Source organism: Thamnophis elegans, chromosome 5, assembly GCF_009769535.1.
Source record: "Thamnophis elegans isolate rThaEle1 chromosome 5, rThaEle1.pri, whole genome shotgun sequence".
Lineage (NCBI taxonomy): Eukaryota > Metazoa > Chordata > Lepidosauria > Squamata > Colubridae > Thamnophis > Thamnophis elegans.
In genome coordinates, this window is record NC_045545.1 from 51103239 (window position 1) to 51120249 (window position 17011).

At 37.4% G+C, this 17011-nt stretch overlaps 1 protein-coding gene across 1 annotated transcript in view; it reads right to left on the reverse strand.

The window, feature by feature from the left end:
* Positions 1-387: 387 nt before the first annotated feature.
* Positions 388-17011, reverse strand: part of TFEB (transcription factor EB) — a 79642-nt gene continuing 63018 nt past the window's right edge. The window contains 9 exon segments of the mRNA XM_032218345.1: positions 388-6105; positions 8027-8174; positions 10379-10454; positions 14174-14230; positions 14420-14540; positions 14935-14984; positions 14987-15014; positions 15539-15787; positions 16420-16664. Coding sequence (XP_032074236.1) covers positions 5641-6105; positions 8027-8174; positions 10379-10454; positions 14174-14230; positions 14420-14540; positions 14935-14984; positions 14987-15014; positions 15539-15787; positions 16420-16617 — 1392 coding nt within the window. The 5' untranslated portion in view covers positions 16618-16664 and the 3' untranslated portion in view covers positions 388-5640.

A 17011-nucleotide genomic window follows, 5' to 3' on the forward strand; every position in this document is an offset into this window, starting at 1 on the left:
AGTACAGTATTTTTAAGCAAAAGATCCTTGCTGTAATTGGAACATTCTTTACTCAGTTTTCCAACAATAGAATGGTTCTCATATCTTTTCTCTGATCAAAATGAGCTCATTGTTCAAGTATTGCTTTTTCCTAAAATAGCAGCATTTAGGGATAACAATATAGTTCTTTTCAGGGTTTATTACAAATAATGCCATTTTTCTCTTCCACGTTATTTTTGTGACAACTAAAGAAAACCGGAATCATTGGAAAGTTATGTTTATGAAAGATACCATTTTCCTCACACCATATTATCTTTCAGTGGTAAGAAGCAAATTTATAATAGACGTGGTGTTAATGCATTAATGAGCTCCTCCAACTCCAAAACAGGCAAATAATATATCAACTGATATTAAATAAATAAATTTAATGATTGTTTCCCCTCTGTTCCAGTCCATTACTTTGAACATTTATTTATAAAACAGTAGTAACATTTCAGAATCAGAGCACAGTGCATTTTTCTTTTCCTTTTCTTAAAGAATTTTTTTTAACAACAAAAAGTATGATTAATTCTCATATAAGGATTTCCCCCTCGCAGTTCTCAAATTGAAAAAATATTCTCTCTGCTCCAGTTAGGATCTACACACAATATGCATGTCATCCGTTTATATTAAACCCTTGTGATTTCTAACACAACAACATTATATACTCAAAGTATATCCTTATGGTGGATGCTAGCCTACTGCTATTGAAAGAGAACATACAAATCTTTCACCCAGTTTTCGGTGTTTTGTTTCACAAATTATATCACTTTTATGACTTTTAAGGAGGAGTTACAAACAGTTTTTAATCCTGAGGAAAACAAGTGCTTTAAGGCTTTCTGAGCAACCAATCTTGGAAATCAGTGATACACACACTGCACAATACATGTCTACATAATTACATAATGTATCTGCAGAAGCACCTCATAACATCTATGCCCTACTAAAGCTCTTGTGTCTGTTTGTATGTAACTTCCAATAGGGCAAAATTGGGAGATATAGGACCACAATTATTGAACCAAGGCAATTCAAATGGGTTAACTTACAGAATGCCAGGACTCATGACTACTGTTGGAATGAAATTTGGGGAACTTGTGGCTGCTTCAGTGACACTATCCTTCTGACCCCACTTGGCAGAAACTTGTAAATTGTATGGCACAAGGGAAGATGAGAAGGCTGGATCCCCACCTTCTTTCCCACTTCCCTCTAATCTCTGCACCCAATTAGCTGGTGGCAAGGGCCAACAGGCAAGTGGCAATTGGCTGCTTTGGAACCCAGGCTAAACTTTGAAATGTCTTAATAGGAGTTGGCAGCAAAGAAAAGAGGAGGGATTGATTTGGATGCTATTGGCAAGGTAGGGCTGACTGGGAGGCACTGGCAATCAACAGGAGAGCCCTCTTCCTCCCTGGAGGGAGGGGTCCCTTGGGGATGTGCTGGGATGGGAATCAGAGGTGCAGGTTTCCTCATGGTCTGCAACTCCTTTTGTTATCCCCCACTCCCAGCAAAGTGGCCGGCAATTCTGAGGGTCAGCCATGGAGGAGAAAGAGTAATTTCCAGCTTTCCCACAACAGCAGTAGAGAAACTGGCAGGAAGTTGGAAATCTCTCCTGTTTCCTCTGCTTTTCTGCCCATACTGGTCATATGGTTTCTCTGCTTAGGTAAGCAAGTAGCTCTCAAAGGATGACCCAATGCATCATGAAATAGTAAAATGGAATATTTGCAGAAATCCCAAACGACTTTCAATGAGTTATTCATTTTTCTTATTCAGTTTTTTAAAATACTGTTTGATATGAATTAGAAGTACAACAATATATCTTTTAGTACATTCCTTGTTTGAAAAAATATTCCACTACAAATTCACACATTCAGTGTTGTTTATGATGAATGAAGTGACTGAAATAGGCATTAGGTTATTACATAACACTAATTCTAAACTTCTGTTATACTGCGTAAATTAATTTACTTTCATAGGCAGTGGGTACAAGGCTCCAAGGATGTCCTACACTGTACATAAGCTTACACATTGTTATAAAAATGGCACTGTTTGTCTATTTCCTCTCTAGCTCAAGATTACACACAAACACAGCCTCTCAGAGGATCTACAGTGAATTTATAGAATGACCATAATCCTTCCATGGGCATTTCATATAAATGTACAGCAGAATTTCTATGAGATATACTTTTAAATACCTGATTCTGTGAGCACACAATGGAACATAGAGATCCTGGTACTGAAAGTCTAGAATGCCATCTAGTTATCCTTTTAATGATTCCATGAATGATAAAATACATATATAAATATAATACTCTATCACTGGAAGTTTTCAAGAAGAGACTGGAATGGTATAGAGTCTCCTGCTTAAACAGTGGGTTGGGCTAGAAAATCTCAACGGTCCCTTCCAACTCTGCTTTCTGATTCTGATATTTCCTTATACAATAATGAACTTCCAGTTGTGCCACCAATATCATGTTGCAAAACAATCTAAAATTAAATTGGATTTGGTGCCACATGAAGTATCTTCATATATGACTAACATCATTACTAGTCCAACCTCTGAATTCCTTCTAAAGTCTTCCTTAATAGAAGGTGAAGTAGTAGTCCTGTACAGCCCTTCAAGCTATACTATAATGTTTTCATTTCTTTGGAGGCTATATAATTTTAGCACTTATGTACTAAGGTAACTATCTAGCTCTCCATCCATCCCTAAAAGACTAGAGATATATATTTAGATGAGAATGCACATGTTGGAGATACAGAGCCTGGAGTGTACAAATTCCAGAGAATAAAATAATAATAAACTGAATAGTTGGATAAAAATGCCAAATCCAGTGGATATATCTGGCTGTGTGATAATAAAAAAGTCTTTTTCTTTTTTTAAAAAAAAACTTGGTTTTCCTAGCATACTGTTCCATCTTGAATCAAATTATCCACTCTCTTTATTTCTCTTAAATGCAGATCAACACATCCTCACTATTAAGAAACAAAAGAATTGCAACAGTTGCAATAATGACCAAAAAAAAAAGTCAGTGAGAAATTTTTGACTAAAAAAAAGTATACTAAAAAGCTACAAATACCACATTCTAGGAGACAGAATACACTGAGATTGTTAGACTAGGAGTTTTCTAGGAATAAATCTATATAGTATCTTGTTTGGGTGCAAGGATAGCATTAGCCCAATAAGGGACACCAGTCTACAAAACCAAAGAAATATAGGTCAGGATTATTTTTATTGCCAGCCAGACCTTTTATAGCTGAATCTTGCAAGTCTGAATGTGTTTCCTCTCCCTCACTTTATCTTCAGGTGAACTAATGAGGGTCTTGTCTGAGATACTTTCTCAAGTTATTTTCTTGGCCCGAGCTCAAATCCCTTTTTGTAGCAGTTCTTCCTCCCTCCTTCCCTTCAACACCTCTACATTCCTTATGGCCTCTACTAATCACTAATCATTCCAACAGTGCTAGCTCAAGGCTATATAGGAGCCCAAGATTGCATTGATGGATGGTATCTCCTGCTATTAACACAAAGATTTGCATTTTCAAGGTAACTAGGAAGGAGGGGTAATATTGGTGACTCCTAAGCTTTGGCATCCTTGGCTAGTACCTACTTTGCCTTAACCTAAAGCCATTCCTGTGTCCTATAGAACACACCATATGTCACTATCTGGGTTTCACTGTTCACCTGAAGGTGAAGCAACATGAAGATGATTTTAGCTACTCCATTCGGAAGATGATGTTTTCCATTCTATTCTGCTTCTGGATACTATGTGCAATTTATATAAGATACATGATACACACGACATTCTGTTTCCAGTGACGTTTGGTCTTAGGAGACCTGGTTTCTAACATACTGTTAGTTGGATAATATGCAGCTCCTATACCAATTCCTACAACAAAATACCTTTCTCAAACTTTAAGGTTTCAACAGCACAGACCCAGTAGTTGCGTGCTCTGGGCAATCATTCGATATTAGCCAAGCGTACAAAAATTCTTACTATTGTCATCTAGTGGTTGATAGTTGAACCATCCATCCATAATTGCAAGAAATACAGAAATGTTCATTCAGTCAAGAGTGTGATGAAAAAGGGGGGGGGAATCAGCATATGGAGTAATCAGAATATCATGCATGCCAAGTGGAGGATGTTTCTCATTGATGAAAATGGTCAGGGCTGGAATATCAGAGCCATTAATCACAGCCTTTAGAACAAACTGATGTATTTCAGCATGTATTGCTACAAATGAAAGGGCAAAGCAGCGGTGTGGATGTGGTCTAGATCCCACCTGCTTTGATTTATACTGGATCTCCAGTCCTACTATCTGTTACAAGAGAAATTTATTTGGAAACAGTGGTAACCTGGGTTCTTATGCATGCATCCTTTATGTTTTACTACTGAGCTATGACTGCTCTACTTTAATTCTTTCAATAATCATATTAAGTGGACTTTAGACTTAAAGTATACCTATGTTTCTCCACAGCCCTAAATTTAGAAACAAAGTAATAGGACTTTAAATCATACAAGCTGGAAGCTTGTATGGAACAGAATAGACTAACAAGCTTAATATAAATCAAATAATATCACTTGATACTTCTCAAACACAAAAATACTACCAACCTATCAGACCACCCACGCCTTCCACTGAAAAGCAAAAACCAACAAAAAGAGAAGTAAAATCTAGTTCAAATTAGCAAAACAATTTGCCCAGTCTCTTGGATGACTGGTGGCAGTAAAAGCTGTTCAAATGCCTCCAGATGCTCATACATTTCTATTCCTGTATGGCCATTAAGCTGTCAAGGATTGATAACCAAAAAGATTCAGAAAAAGCAGTGGAGAGGCCCAAGCCGAATTTTAGGTAAAACTATCAAGGTCTAACAAAGTGCTAGTCATTAATTAAGGCTGTTGTATCCCAGCCTTAATTGAAACTGAAAACATTAAAAAGGTTCTGTGAATGTTATTACAGTCCCTTCCTTTCTCAAAGGATTAAAAATCACCATCCATCATTACTCAGAGTTAACTAGTGACATCCCCCACCCTATTAAAGAGCATATTGAGTGTTCCTGTTCAATACAAAAAAGAACTCCAGTATGAAAGCACACCCAAAGAAGACATTCCCACTGGCCTGTTGATAATAGATCAAAAGGTGGGAATAGACACAGTTGACCTTAGGTTATTTATTGTACATTTGAATGCAAATCTTGATTAAGATGCTTGTCAAAAGGGCACAGCACTACCTGGATGTCCAGGGTGGTTCATAATCATATTGTTGGGAAAATATTCTAACTGGCTTTGTGGGACTGGAGTAGAAGAGCACAGGGCACAGGAAATGTCTGCAGGAATCAGACTGACCATATCCATCGTTCAGTCACAGAAGATGAGGACAGATTGTGTTCACTTTTGGCTAATGAAGGCAGAGGAAAACGTGAGGGATTAACATTTCAAGAATTATGGACAAACCTTTGTGCTAAGGGTTCTCCCATTCCCACCAGAACACAAACCGTCTCTGATTCAGGATCCATTTCTTATTAGCCTCATAAGTCTTTGAGGAATTCTAAACATATAAGTCAAATGAAGAATTTTCACTTCACAAATAAACAATATTGAATTCCTAATCTCCTTGGAGGGCTTCTGTTCACAGCATATCAGTGTCTTCCATGCTGAAGCTGCTTCTCCGACTGCTGGCCTTTGAAGCCTCTGGGGACACAGTGGAAAACAGGGGGTCAGAAGCCACAGGAAGCATAGTATCCTCCATTAGCATCAAGTCTAATTCCTTCTTGGACAAGGAGGGGAAAGAGACATTTTGGCTAGGGTCCAGCGGGTCATGGAAACCTCTACAACTGTCGTCAAAGCTCAGGCTGTGGGTAAAGTCCAGCTGATGATAAGGAGATTGAGGAGGAGGAGGAGGAGGAGGAGGAGCAAAGTGAGGCAGGTGCTGAGCTTCCTGTTCAGCTTGCAGTTGTGGTTGCTGTAAGAGCTCTGCTGTCCCCTCCTCTCCAGAAGTTTCTTGCTTCACCATATGCTGAGCTAGTTCAGCCATGTTCGTGCCAGAAGGTGAAGCGGTTGGTAACCCATGGACTCGAGCTTGCATCTCCAGTTCCTTGAGAACAAAGCACCAAAAGAAAGAATTCTTATACAAGAAAAGCATTCTTACACAAGAAAAGCATCACAGTCACCCCGACACTCTGCTCTGTTCTACTATGAATACACAACAGTGTGCAATAAATAATAACACTATGATTCATGCTTGGGGACCTTCTACACTGGGTAGGTATAGTATGATCAATAAACAACAGTCTTTACTTCCATATGGCAAATGCAAATTTTACAATACATACAGCTACATTATTTTCCCCATTTCTTTTATTTTTCCAATCTAACAAAAATTGAAATAATTTATCCAAAGGGTCCAAGACTCGGTTTGTCAGCAGGGTAATTCTTCAAAACCAGAATGGGACAAGGTCAAATTCATACAGAGAGAGAAGCTGAAAGAAGAAAGACTTAAGTTCAAAATGTCAAATCTAGGTTATGGTTGTGGAGGAAGTCCAGAGAAAAACCCTAATGGTTCCTTGTGGAAAAGACAGTTGGGCAGTAATCAAGAATGTTGCCAATTTTTCCATTTTTAACTCTCCCTCCATTCTGATGAACTAGAGCAGTGGTTCCCAAACTTGGCAACTTTAAGACTTGTGGACTTTAATTCCCAGAATTCTGGGAGTTGAAGTCCACAAGTCTTAAAGTTGCCAAGTTTGGGAACCACTGAACTAGAGTGAAGGTGCTGGGAAGAAATTCAGAAGCCATATGCTCTGTATCTCTTCCTTACTGGTTTCATTTGCATTTTTCTTTATAAATGCTCTTATTAATCATTTAAATGTTTTCCTACACCAAGTAGAGTAAAACAAGGATAGGCAACTTTCTAAATTCAGAAACCATAACTAACTTCCCACAGGTGAAAGCACCAAAAGTGGAATAGCTGGTATATTTATCAGCCATTTTTTGGTGTTTTCCTTAATTTTTAAAGTTAACTCTAAGTGGCAAATTGTCCCATTTCCAGTCTTCCATTCAGTTTTGCAGTCTTCCACACAATCTCCACCTATTTGATGATCCAAGAGGCACAGTTTATTTATGCAATTTCAAACTATTTGGGGTGGGTATGGTGAAAGTAATTTGTCTTCCAGAGCATCTCATTTCTATTTCCACTTTATTTTTTTAAAACAAAACAAAAGTGCTCATTACTTTTTAGCAGCAAAATCAGATGCTAGGGAACTGAAAATAGGGCACTTGGAACCATGGCACTTGAAGTTCAGGATAGAAAAAAGAAAATGAAAATGAAGCATTTCTATAAACTGTTTTCCAACAAAGCTATCTTGGATGCCACATCGCCATGTGAGAGCAATGTTGTATTAAGAAAAATGGTATGACTTTCACAACAATCACTGAGTTCATCAGTGAGCACACAGAAATGACTATTACTGTAAGAATTGGCTTTGTAGCCCATGTTTTGAATCTCTTCTATGTTTTTCCCTAGCATGACAACACGAAGCAAGATTTTCAAACAGTAACGGTAAAGGTTCCCCTTACACATACGTGCTAGTTGTTCCCAACTCTAGGGGGTGGTGCTCATCTCAGTTTGAAAGCCGAAGAGCCAGTGCTGTCCGAAGAAGTCTCCGTGGTCATGTGGCCAGCAGGACTAAATGTCGAAGGTGCACGGAATGCTATTACTTTCCCACCAAAGGTGGTCCCTATTTTTTACTTGCATTTTTATGTGCTTTCGAACTGCTAGGTTGGCAGAAGCTGGGACAAGTATGGGAGCTCACTCCGTTACGCAGCACTAGGGATTGAACCACTGAACTGCCGACCCTTCTGATCGCAATCTCACCATCTTAGCCACTGAGCCACCGCGTCCATTGATTCAAATAGTAGAATTAAGCTAATCTATTTTCAGTGAGATAATTAAAGAAAGCACTTTCTATAAGCACATAAAAATGCCACAGGCAGTAAAAAGTACAAGATATTGGGGTTACCTGTATACGAAGCCAAAGCTGCTTGTTAGCCATTTCCAGACGCCGAGAATGATTCTCAAGATCTCGTGATCTCTGCAAATCTTTCTGCATCCTTCTGATATAATCAACAGAGGCTTTCAGGATTGTCCCTTTGTTCCAGCGCACATCTCTGGGAATAAAGCATAGGAAAAAAACTGTTGCCATTCCAAAGGATTACTTCCAGAGTTGGAAAAACTCTTGCTGTTAATTTTTTCATTAAGATTTTCAAACAAATGGACATAGAGGCCAGTAATTCAAGACACTATATAAATTTATTACACTTTCTATGGCCAAATGACTTGACTTCTCTAGATCAGATGTGCTACCTCCCCAATTGCTGGACTTTTAAGCTGCTTTATCAGCTTGGGTGGATGAAGCAATCTCTCAGAAAACAAAGCAAGACTGGTACCAAAAATGTATCCAATTGTAAGACAGTTTGTAGATGTCATATGGAACTCATAGGAACCAATAAACAATGTCATAGCATTAACATTCCCAGGAGAAATTAAGCTGTGCCAATAACCAGCCATATTGCATGTTTACATGAGTTACAGAACATATTTATTTCTCCATCAGAACACACTGAAGGGATGAAACAGCTACGTCTTGCATGATATGCACAAAGCAAATAGATAGCACTCATGGAAGCTAATATATAGTATATTATATAATATAATATAATATATATATATATATATATATATATATATATATATATATATATATATATATAAACATAAACATAAACATACATACACACACAACACACACACACACAACACACACACACACACACACACACACACACACACACCACACATATATATATATATATATTATATATATATATATATATATATAATATAAAAACTGCCTGTTGCAGCTGGATATTTTGTAAAAATAATCAGTGGTGTGTACCACCTGCAAGTTTTGCCATAGCATTATTGACTACATTATGTTTCTATTTCAACATGGCTTTCTTGCCAGATAATTTTTAAATGCCAGATAATTTTTAAATGTCTTTTCCAACATTACCAATTAGTACGGATTCAACTCTTCTCTGGCTATCAGATCCTTGCTCAAAAACACTCTTTCCTCATCCCAGCCTCTCCAGATGTGTTGGGATTACAACTGCAGGGTTCCCAACCAGTGTGCATTTTCGTAATCACAGTTCCTCTTTCTGGCTACAAACACTAGGGGTTGGCAAATGGCACAATCCATCCTGACCGAAGCAGGGTCACGTCACAAAAATTGTGAAAAACTAGTTGGTTTACTTCACTGCAGCAATCAGTTCTTTTGTTTTATACATATTTAAAAATCTAAAAATAGCCATTGCAACTGCCTACTAAAGCTTGATGGTCTGTTTTGAAAAGTCAGTCCTGACACATAAACAATCCCTTTTAAATTTCAAAGATTATAGTCTAAATTTTGAGTATATTATTACACTGAAGAAATTAAACAAAAGTTGTTTCATACAGCTAATACATGATAGGACTTATGTATGTGGAGGACTAATGTTCTTCTAATCTAAAATTCATATGAGGTGTCATCTTGATCACATGCTATCTTTAACCAAACCCTCTTGTTGAAATCTGAATGTAGCCTGTTGTGTTAGTTTGTTTATAAGCTTTCCATAGCAAAGAGCTCTGGTGTGTGAAATATGAAGGAGCAGCTTTCACTCCTCACTCAGCCAATGGCTATTTAAGGGAGCACAACACTGGTGCTCCTTTCTGATGCTATTCTTATACCGCCTTGCTCCCTTGGTGCTATTTTGGCATTTTACAGCATTGTTACTCAGAACTCATTCTATCTAGGCTCAGTGTATACCTCACTACAAAATGGGGACCAGGAGGGATTCAAATCACAGGGTGTGCAGGCATGAGGGAAAAACAGATTAGCCATATCTGTGGTTTCCTTTAAAATTGCTTTTCTTTTGTATTTTGTTTCTCTCCAACCGCAGCTATTCAGTACAGAGCCTACTGGAGTAAAACAGATTTAGAAACAGAGTACTGCAGGGATGTTTTTTTCCTGGAAGAAAGAGTAGATGCAGGGTAGAAGGTCAGCCTTCCCACTTATATTATCCCTCAGAGGTATTGACAAAGACAATAAAAAGGCAGGGATTTGATTTGGATAATTTTTCATTTGAAATTTAAAGAAGTTTGGTGTGTTTTTTAAAAGGCAGAAATAAAATATAGTTTTCAACACAGCAGACATGGTAAAATAATTTCCTATTTAACTTTTACTTGGGTTGCCTATTTCTCAAGGCAACCAGAGTTTGACCCTTGTCTCTCTTTAAGAGGGAACAGGAAATACAATCCATTGACTAGAACTTACAGATCACTAGCTTTTGGAATCAGCATCCCTAATTCCTTTATACGATCATTAATGTTGAATCTTCGTCTTCTTTCAACTTAGAACAGAAAAAGAGAGAGAAAAATCCTGTATGAGATATTAAACATTATAAAAAATATCAGCTTTGTTAATCAAAAACAAGTATAAAGAGGGTAAAGTAAATAACGAGATAATGTTTATTTTAAGAAAATACAAAATATTTGAGTAACGGGCAACCAATGACAGAAGGAGAATAACTCTGGTTTGAAAGGCTGGGCCTATACTGATGAATATCCTTAGAAAATATTAAATTCTCCTTTTGCATTACTCCAATTACTCCTAAATTTCTCCCTTTGCATTAACCCAATACAGGAACAACAGTTAATCCATCTAGATGCTCACACAACAAAGCAGTTCCAATACAACCTACCATTTCTGCCTTTATTGGACAGATCTTATCTGACTATTATAATCCATTTCCTGTAGATTACCGTATTGAGTTTCCTATAAAAATACAAGGCAATAGAGAAATTGCAATGGGTCCAAACCATGGTGGCCAGGCTTATATCAAATACCTCCTGGTGGGACCATGAAACAGCCAGTTCTGACAGGTTCTGGAGAACCGGTAGCAGAAATTTTGAGAGTGGGATGGGAATGGGGATTTTGCAGTATCCTTACCCTGCCACGCGCACAGAACCAGTAGTAAAAAATTTAAATCCCACCACTGTTTAAGATTTAGGGGTGGTAATCATAATTTGTAGTAAGAAAATTCTTACAATAGCACTAATTTCCATCAGACTTCCTAATAAAATCATGTTGTTTGTTATACATTTATTTCTTTAATTCATCCTCTTCTTTTAATCTCTTATAAAATCACCTATATTTTCTTTTGTTCCCCCCCATGCAATAAAATAGTCTGTAATAATGAATTTTCTTGTATCCCAAGTTGTTCTTAAGTCTGTGCTTTTAAGTTATTCTCAATTTTTTTTGTTATTTTTTTTACAGTCTTTGACTGTCCAGTCTTTCTGTAACAATTTCATTAATCTCCATCTAAAAGTTGCATGTTTCCTTTTGAGAATAATATTCACTGAGTTGTGATTAGAAAAAGTCTTTAATAGAATACTTTAGAAGTCCTGGTGGCCAAATTTTTCAAAATCCATCTTATCTATTCTTGAAAACAATAATAGTGGTACCTTTTTGAAAAATAAGTGTACAGTAATTGCGGTTTTTTTTTCTCCATATGTCAACCAAAGTTAAATTGTCCATCAAATTGAAAGTCTTTGGTAATTTTGAGTATTTGTCTTTGTTTCTAATGTGGATTTCCTATAAGCAAATTATGGCTTATTTTAACTTTTTCAAGTAATTAAATTTTAGCTTGGGGGTATTTACATTCAATGTTAAACATCTATATTCCATGATCAATCAAATAACTTAGAAAAGTCTGTGCTTGTAGCAACCACTTTTTCAACATCTGTCACATCTGTGATTTTAATCATTTTTTCCGTTTTCTCCATAATTTTATTTTGAACCTCTTTGCTTTAAATTTCTCCCAAAATTCTCTTGCTCTTTGAGCAACATAGAATCAAAATTTGAAGATCCCACTCCATTCCAACAGTCTGCTTCCTTTGTGCCTTGATTCAAGAAGTATTTAAAAATTAATATGTACACTGCATTCTGTTGTCCATCTCTATTTTCAGTCTCTTTCCTGGATTTTATGATACCACACATTGAATTTTTTGATAAGCCATTGTGTTTAATGATTTATGCAGTTTCATGTATTTTCCTTTGTATTTCAGTATCAGAGTTGATTGAACTTCTGAGTAGAATTTATGTATATATGTTTTATGATAGATATCATTCCAAATGAGGCATTTTCTACATATTCTAATACTGGATTCTCTTTTTAAATGATTCATGTTTGTGGTTTTAAAAACTTAGCATTAAGAATAATTTACACACTGAGATAAAAACATTAAGTATATCCTTTTAACAATGTGCAGAAATAACTGTATATTTTTATGATTAAATCATCAAAGCTAAATTACCATTTACAAACAACTTAGATTTTTGATACTACATTTAAATATAATGAAAGCTTCTGAGTGACCCCAGCATTGTGCTCTTCGAGTCATGTTTAACATTAAGGATCATCTCAAATCTATCTTTCAATAGTTCTCTAATAAAAGTTATGCTTAAGTTAGGTCATTTCCGCCATCTTCCTGCAACATCGCACTAAATCTCAGTAATGTCAACCTCACAAAATTTTGGGATAGTCAGGTTCTGCAAATATGTCTGCAAACATCTGCAAAAGATGTGTCAACACCTTATGCTAACTGATTTCTAGCTATCTATCCTGAATTCTCTGAGTTTAAAAAAAAATATGTTTGCTAACAAAAGCCTTAACATCCTCTTTTAATCAAAATGTTTCGTGTGTTAATCTAATTAAAGAGAAAACAAACAAAACCTTAAAAAGAAGCAAGCAGCATAGTGAATCATCTGAATAACAGAACTGCAGTGCTCTTTGGTTCTAATACTCATTAGGGTGCATTCTATGTGCTGATTTGGGTGCACATGAACAGATAAGGTGAAGTCCGCAGGTTCGTGTGTTTAAGTATAACAAGGATGCAGTACGTGAACTCTGGTATAAAAAGAAAGAGTATTGATATAATAGGGGAGCAGAAGTGAATGGGGTAGGGGGAGGCCAAGTATTAGCAAAAGGAATAGAAGTACCTTGAGATATGTAATTTCTGGATATGTGCATAAAATAGTTTATCTGAATCCTGTCTATGCCAGTGTTCGGCACCAAGTGCCAAAACTGGAGCATGTGCACATGCACGCATGTGCCGGAAACCAGAAGAGCAGCTCCCTAGTGCACATGTGCATCCCGGGAAGATGAACTTTGGGTTTCTGAGGCACCAATGACCAATGTGTGGCTGTTCTTCCAGTTTCTGGTGCTGCCACACGTGAAGACCAGCTGGCCAGCGCACTGGAACCCGGAAGAGCAACGGGCAACGGCTCACGGGCCCAGAGAGTTGGCTCTGCGTGCCACTTCCGGCATGTGTGCCATAGGTTTGCCATCACGGATCTATGCTAATTGTGCTCCTTTTTGGTCTGCTGTAAACTTTGTAAATACCAAATATTACAATCTTCTAAAGAAAAACCAAGTAGGGTTTTTGCTGTAATCTTTTATTACTGGCTGATAATATAATAAGGAACCATATCAGAGGTTAGGTCACTTCCCCACATATGACCAGAAAAGAAAAGAAGGGTTCTTCATTTAATTCATGGGTAGCAATATACCACAGGTTTTTTTTTACTATTTTCAACAATTTGTAATCATATTATGATTACAAACAAGAGGATGGTTATTAAATTTTAATTTAATAAAACTATGTGTGACTGCATTTTTCCTGAACAAGGCAGCTATTACATGAATGTATATATCACTAAAAACCCCTCCCCTCCCTTGAAGGAAAACAAAACCAAAAGGACATTTTAAGTGGGAGAGGGGGAACTCTATGAATCACTCAGATAGTGAAGCAAATCAAATGATAAAATTAGTTATATGAAAGCATGGTTTTGCACGGGGTAGTAAATCAGCTCCTCGTGCATTCAATGACCATTAAATGTAACTGATCTCTTTACATTCTCTGCATCAGAATAATAAATAGAGCACACTCATGCTTGTGCATAAAAATACTGTTTCTAAATTATTGACCACAAATTAGATCAACAAAAGAGCACTGAGATATAGCAGAATGCATTTCAGCCACATGGTTTTAACCAGCCTCCACTTACTTAGATTATGATTGTCCTTCTTCTGGCGTTCCTTAGCCAAAGCACGGCTCTCAGCATCTAAAGATATCACAACAAGTTGTTATGAAAAGCAGTGGGCCAACCAGAACAAGTTTCATTTTATAAACACATGCATGCATGTGTATAAATAGTTTCACTGCTGACCTACAGTCTGAGGCAAAGCAAGCACTAAAAATTGCCCTGACCATTTAGGCATATACACATTGGCCACACAACCTGCCATGTTACCTGTAAGCTCTCTCTTTTGAGTGAGATCAGCAGGGCAAGAGCTGCTGGTAATGCCCACCACAGAAGGAGTCATCTGGAGGTCACTGTTATAGACATTCATATGGCTGCTGGACAGAGGCAGCTGGAAAACGAAGGAAGGGAGACAAATGCACATTTATTCTAAGACAGAAAATAGAGGATAAGAAAGTATCGGCCAATAGAGGACAGGAATATCCTGTGGCCTTTAACACTTCACCACTCTTCCCAACCATGTATCTCCCATTCATAATATGCAGGTGGCTCAAATATTTACAATGTATGTGTGTCATCTCACAAATGTTATGAAAATAGGTTTTACTATTTTAAAATGTTTGCATTCATAAATATTACTATTGGTCTCCTATAAAACAGTGACACCAAATTAATTATTTGGAAAGAAAGGAAGGATAGATGTAACTTTATTTCAGTTGCTTTTTTCCTTCTCCAATGATCACTTCTTTGCTTAGGAATAAAGTTTTTTTTAAAGGCATACTCACAGTATTGGGCATATGAATTTCTGGATTAAGACACCCACAGTAGTTGTCAGCTGCATGATATCTTCAATGACATCATCTATCTAAAATAGGGACAAAAAGGCTATCAGACATAATTTTTTTAAATGCATTTTGATGGCGGTTTCAAAAATGTATATAAATGTACAGACATGGAAAATGTAAGATTGATTCATTGATTGATTTGAATAGATGACATTTGATTCCAACTGACTCAGGGCTGCTCTAAGAACAGACCCCAAGCATCTCTGATGGACTTGCTGAGTCAGGGTCCAAATCAGAGTAGGTTTGTTGTTGTTTGACCAACTTTATCTGACTGAGGCTTCAGCGGAATCACCCAAACTCCAAGTTCTCTCTGATAGTTTCCTGTAACAGAAGTGTGATGCAAAACACCACCTTTCATTCTTTAACACCCCCCCAACTCACCCACCTATGTTACATAATCAGAGAATCATGTGATTGACTTACAGCTGGACTTTTCCCTCATCCTGCAGACTACAGGATGAGGGTAAAGAACCTGAGTGCTTCCTAACCACAGCTTTAACCCAGCCTCTTCAACAATTCCTGTGTCCCCAAAGAACGTACAAACCTCTCTCTCTGGATTGGAGCTGATATTAAGCATTGCCATTGGACTGTTTGGAGTGCTGTTGCCTGCAGAAGAGGGCATGGCATGGCATGGTCTCACCCCAGGGGAGGCTGAAGGAGGCGGCTTGGGAGAAGGAGCACCAAGTAGCGGTGCAAACTTGTTCCCGTAAGTTTCAGACAGATATTCTTGGACCTTCTTGTCTCGTGACCTTTGGATATGATATGTGGTAGGATTCTCTAAGAAGGACTGAACCTAAAAAGTATTGGAGAAATAGAAGAGCTATCACATAATTTTCAAATATATACATCTTCAGAAAGAAACAGGCTGTGTTCATACTAAAACAAAACACCCCTCCATAAATGAGTTATCTATAATATCAGAGCCCCAAACCTGATGGCAGTGCCAGATTTTCATTTCTTCAAAAATTTGATTTCTGGATTGGAGTGGTTCCAGAGCAGGTGCTATGACACAAAAGGTCACTATCTCACGGGAGACCCAGAACATGCCTCTGCTGTTGGAGCTAATAGGATGGCTAGGCACAATTGGGAAGAGGTGGCCCCATAAATAGCCATGAATAACTTTTAAGTTAACCATCAGCACCTTGAATTGCATCTGGAAGCATTTAAACACACACAAATGCTTAATTCAAATGAAGGAACTTGCTCATTTTCCAATCTATTTTTCCAATTGATATAGCAGGTATATTGGTAAGCCGTTAAGACTCACTCAATAGTGAAATGTGAGGCACATACATTTAATAAATAAATAAATAATAAACAGGCAAGCAAGCCAGCCATTCATTTCTTGCAACGTAACAGGTTTAAAAGCTATTCTATTTGCCTCCTTCACTCTCCAGTACCAAAGTTTTATTCTCGCAACTATACCTTTAAGACTTCTCCTGGCACAGATGGTGGTGATTGGAAATGAACTGGTGTGTTGATGGCTGGGGTAGGAGCCATTGGCATTTGTTGCTGCTGCTGCATGTAATGCATCATTGTCTGCTGCTGCATGCGCTCCCGTTGTTCCTCCTGTTGTACTTGTTCTCGCATAAGCTGCATCCGTAAACCAATGCGAGATGCCATGGCTGATATTTGGGATGTGTCAAAGTTTGTTAGGGATACCTAAAGCCCTAAGAAGAAAATGGAAGGGTTGAGGCTCATGGATTTAGCGTTAAATTCTAGCTTTCGATCACTTGCACAAGGGATTAAAAGTGGTCTAACAAACCTCTCAACATTAAGAACCTTCTAATCAGTCTAGTAGAACAAGTGACTTACAACCTGTTATTTTGCATATCTAGTTTTTACTTCTAGTTCAGTCTTCCCAGCTCTGGATGTGTTAGATCTCAAACTCCCAGAGCACTCAATTAGCAAGCTGAAGGACACTATTGCTTTTGAAATTGATATAAACTACCCACAACAAATTACAATTTGTTTTCACCAATATTTCCCAAATGTTAAAATACAAAAACACTTGTTC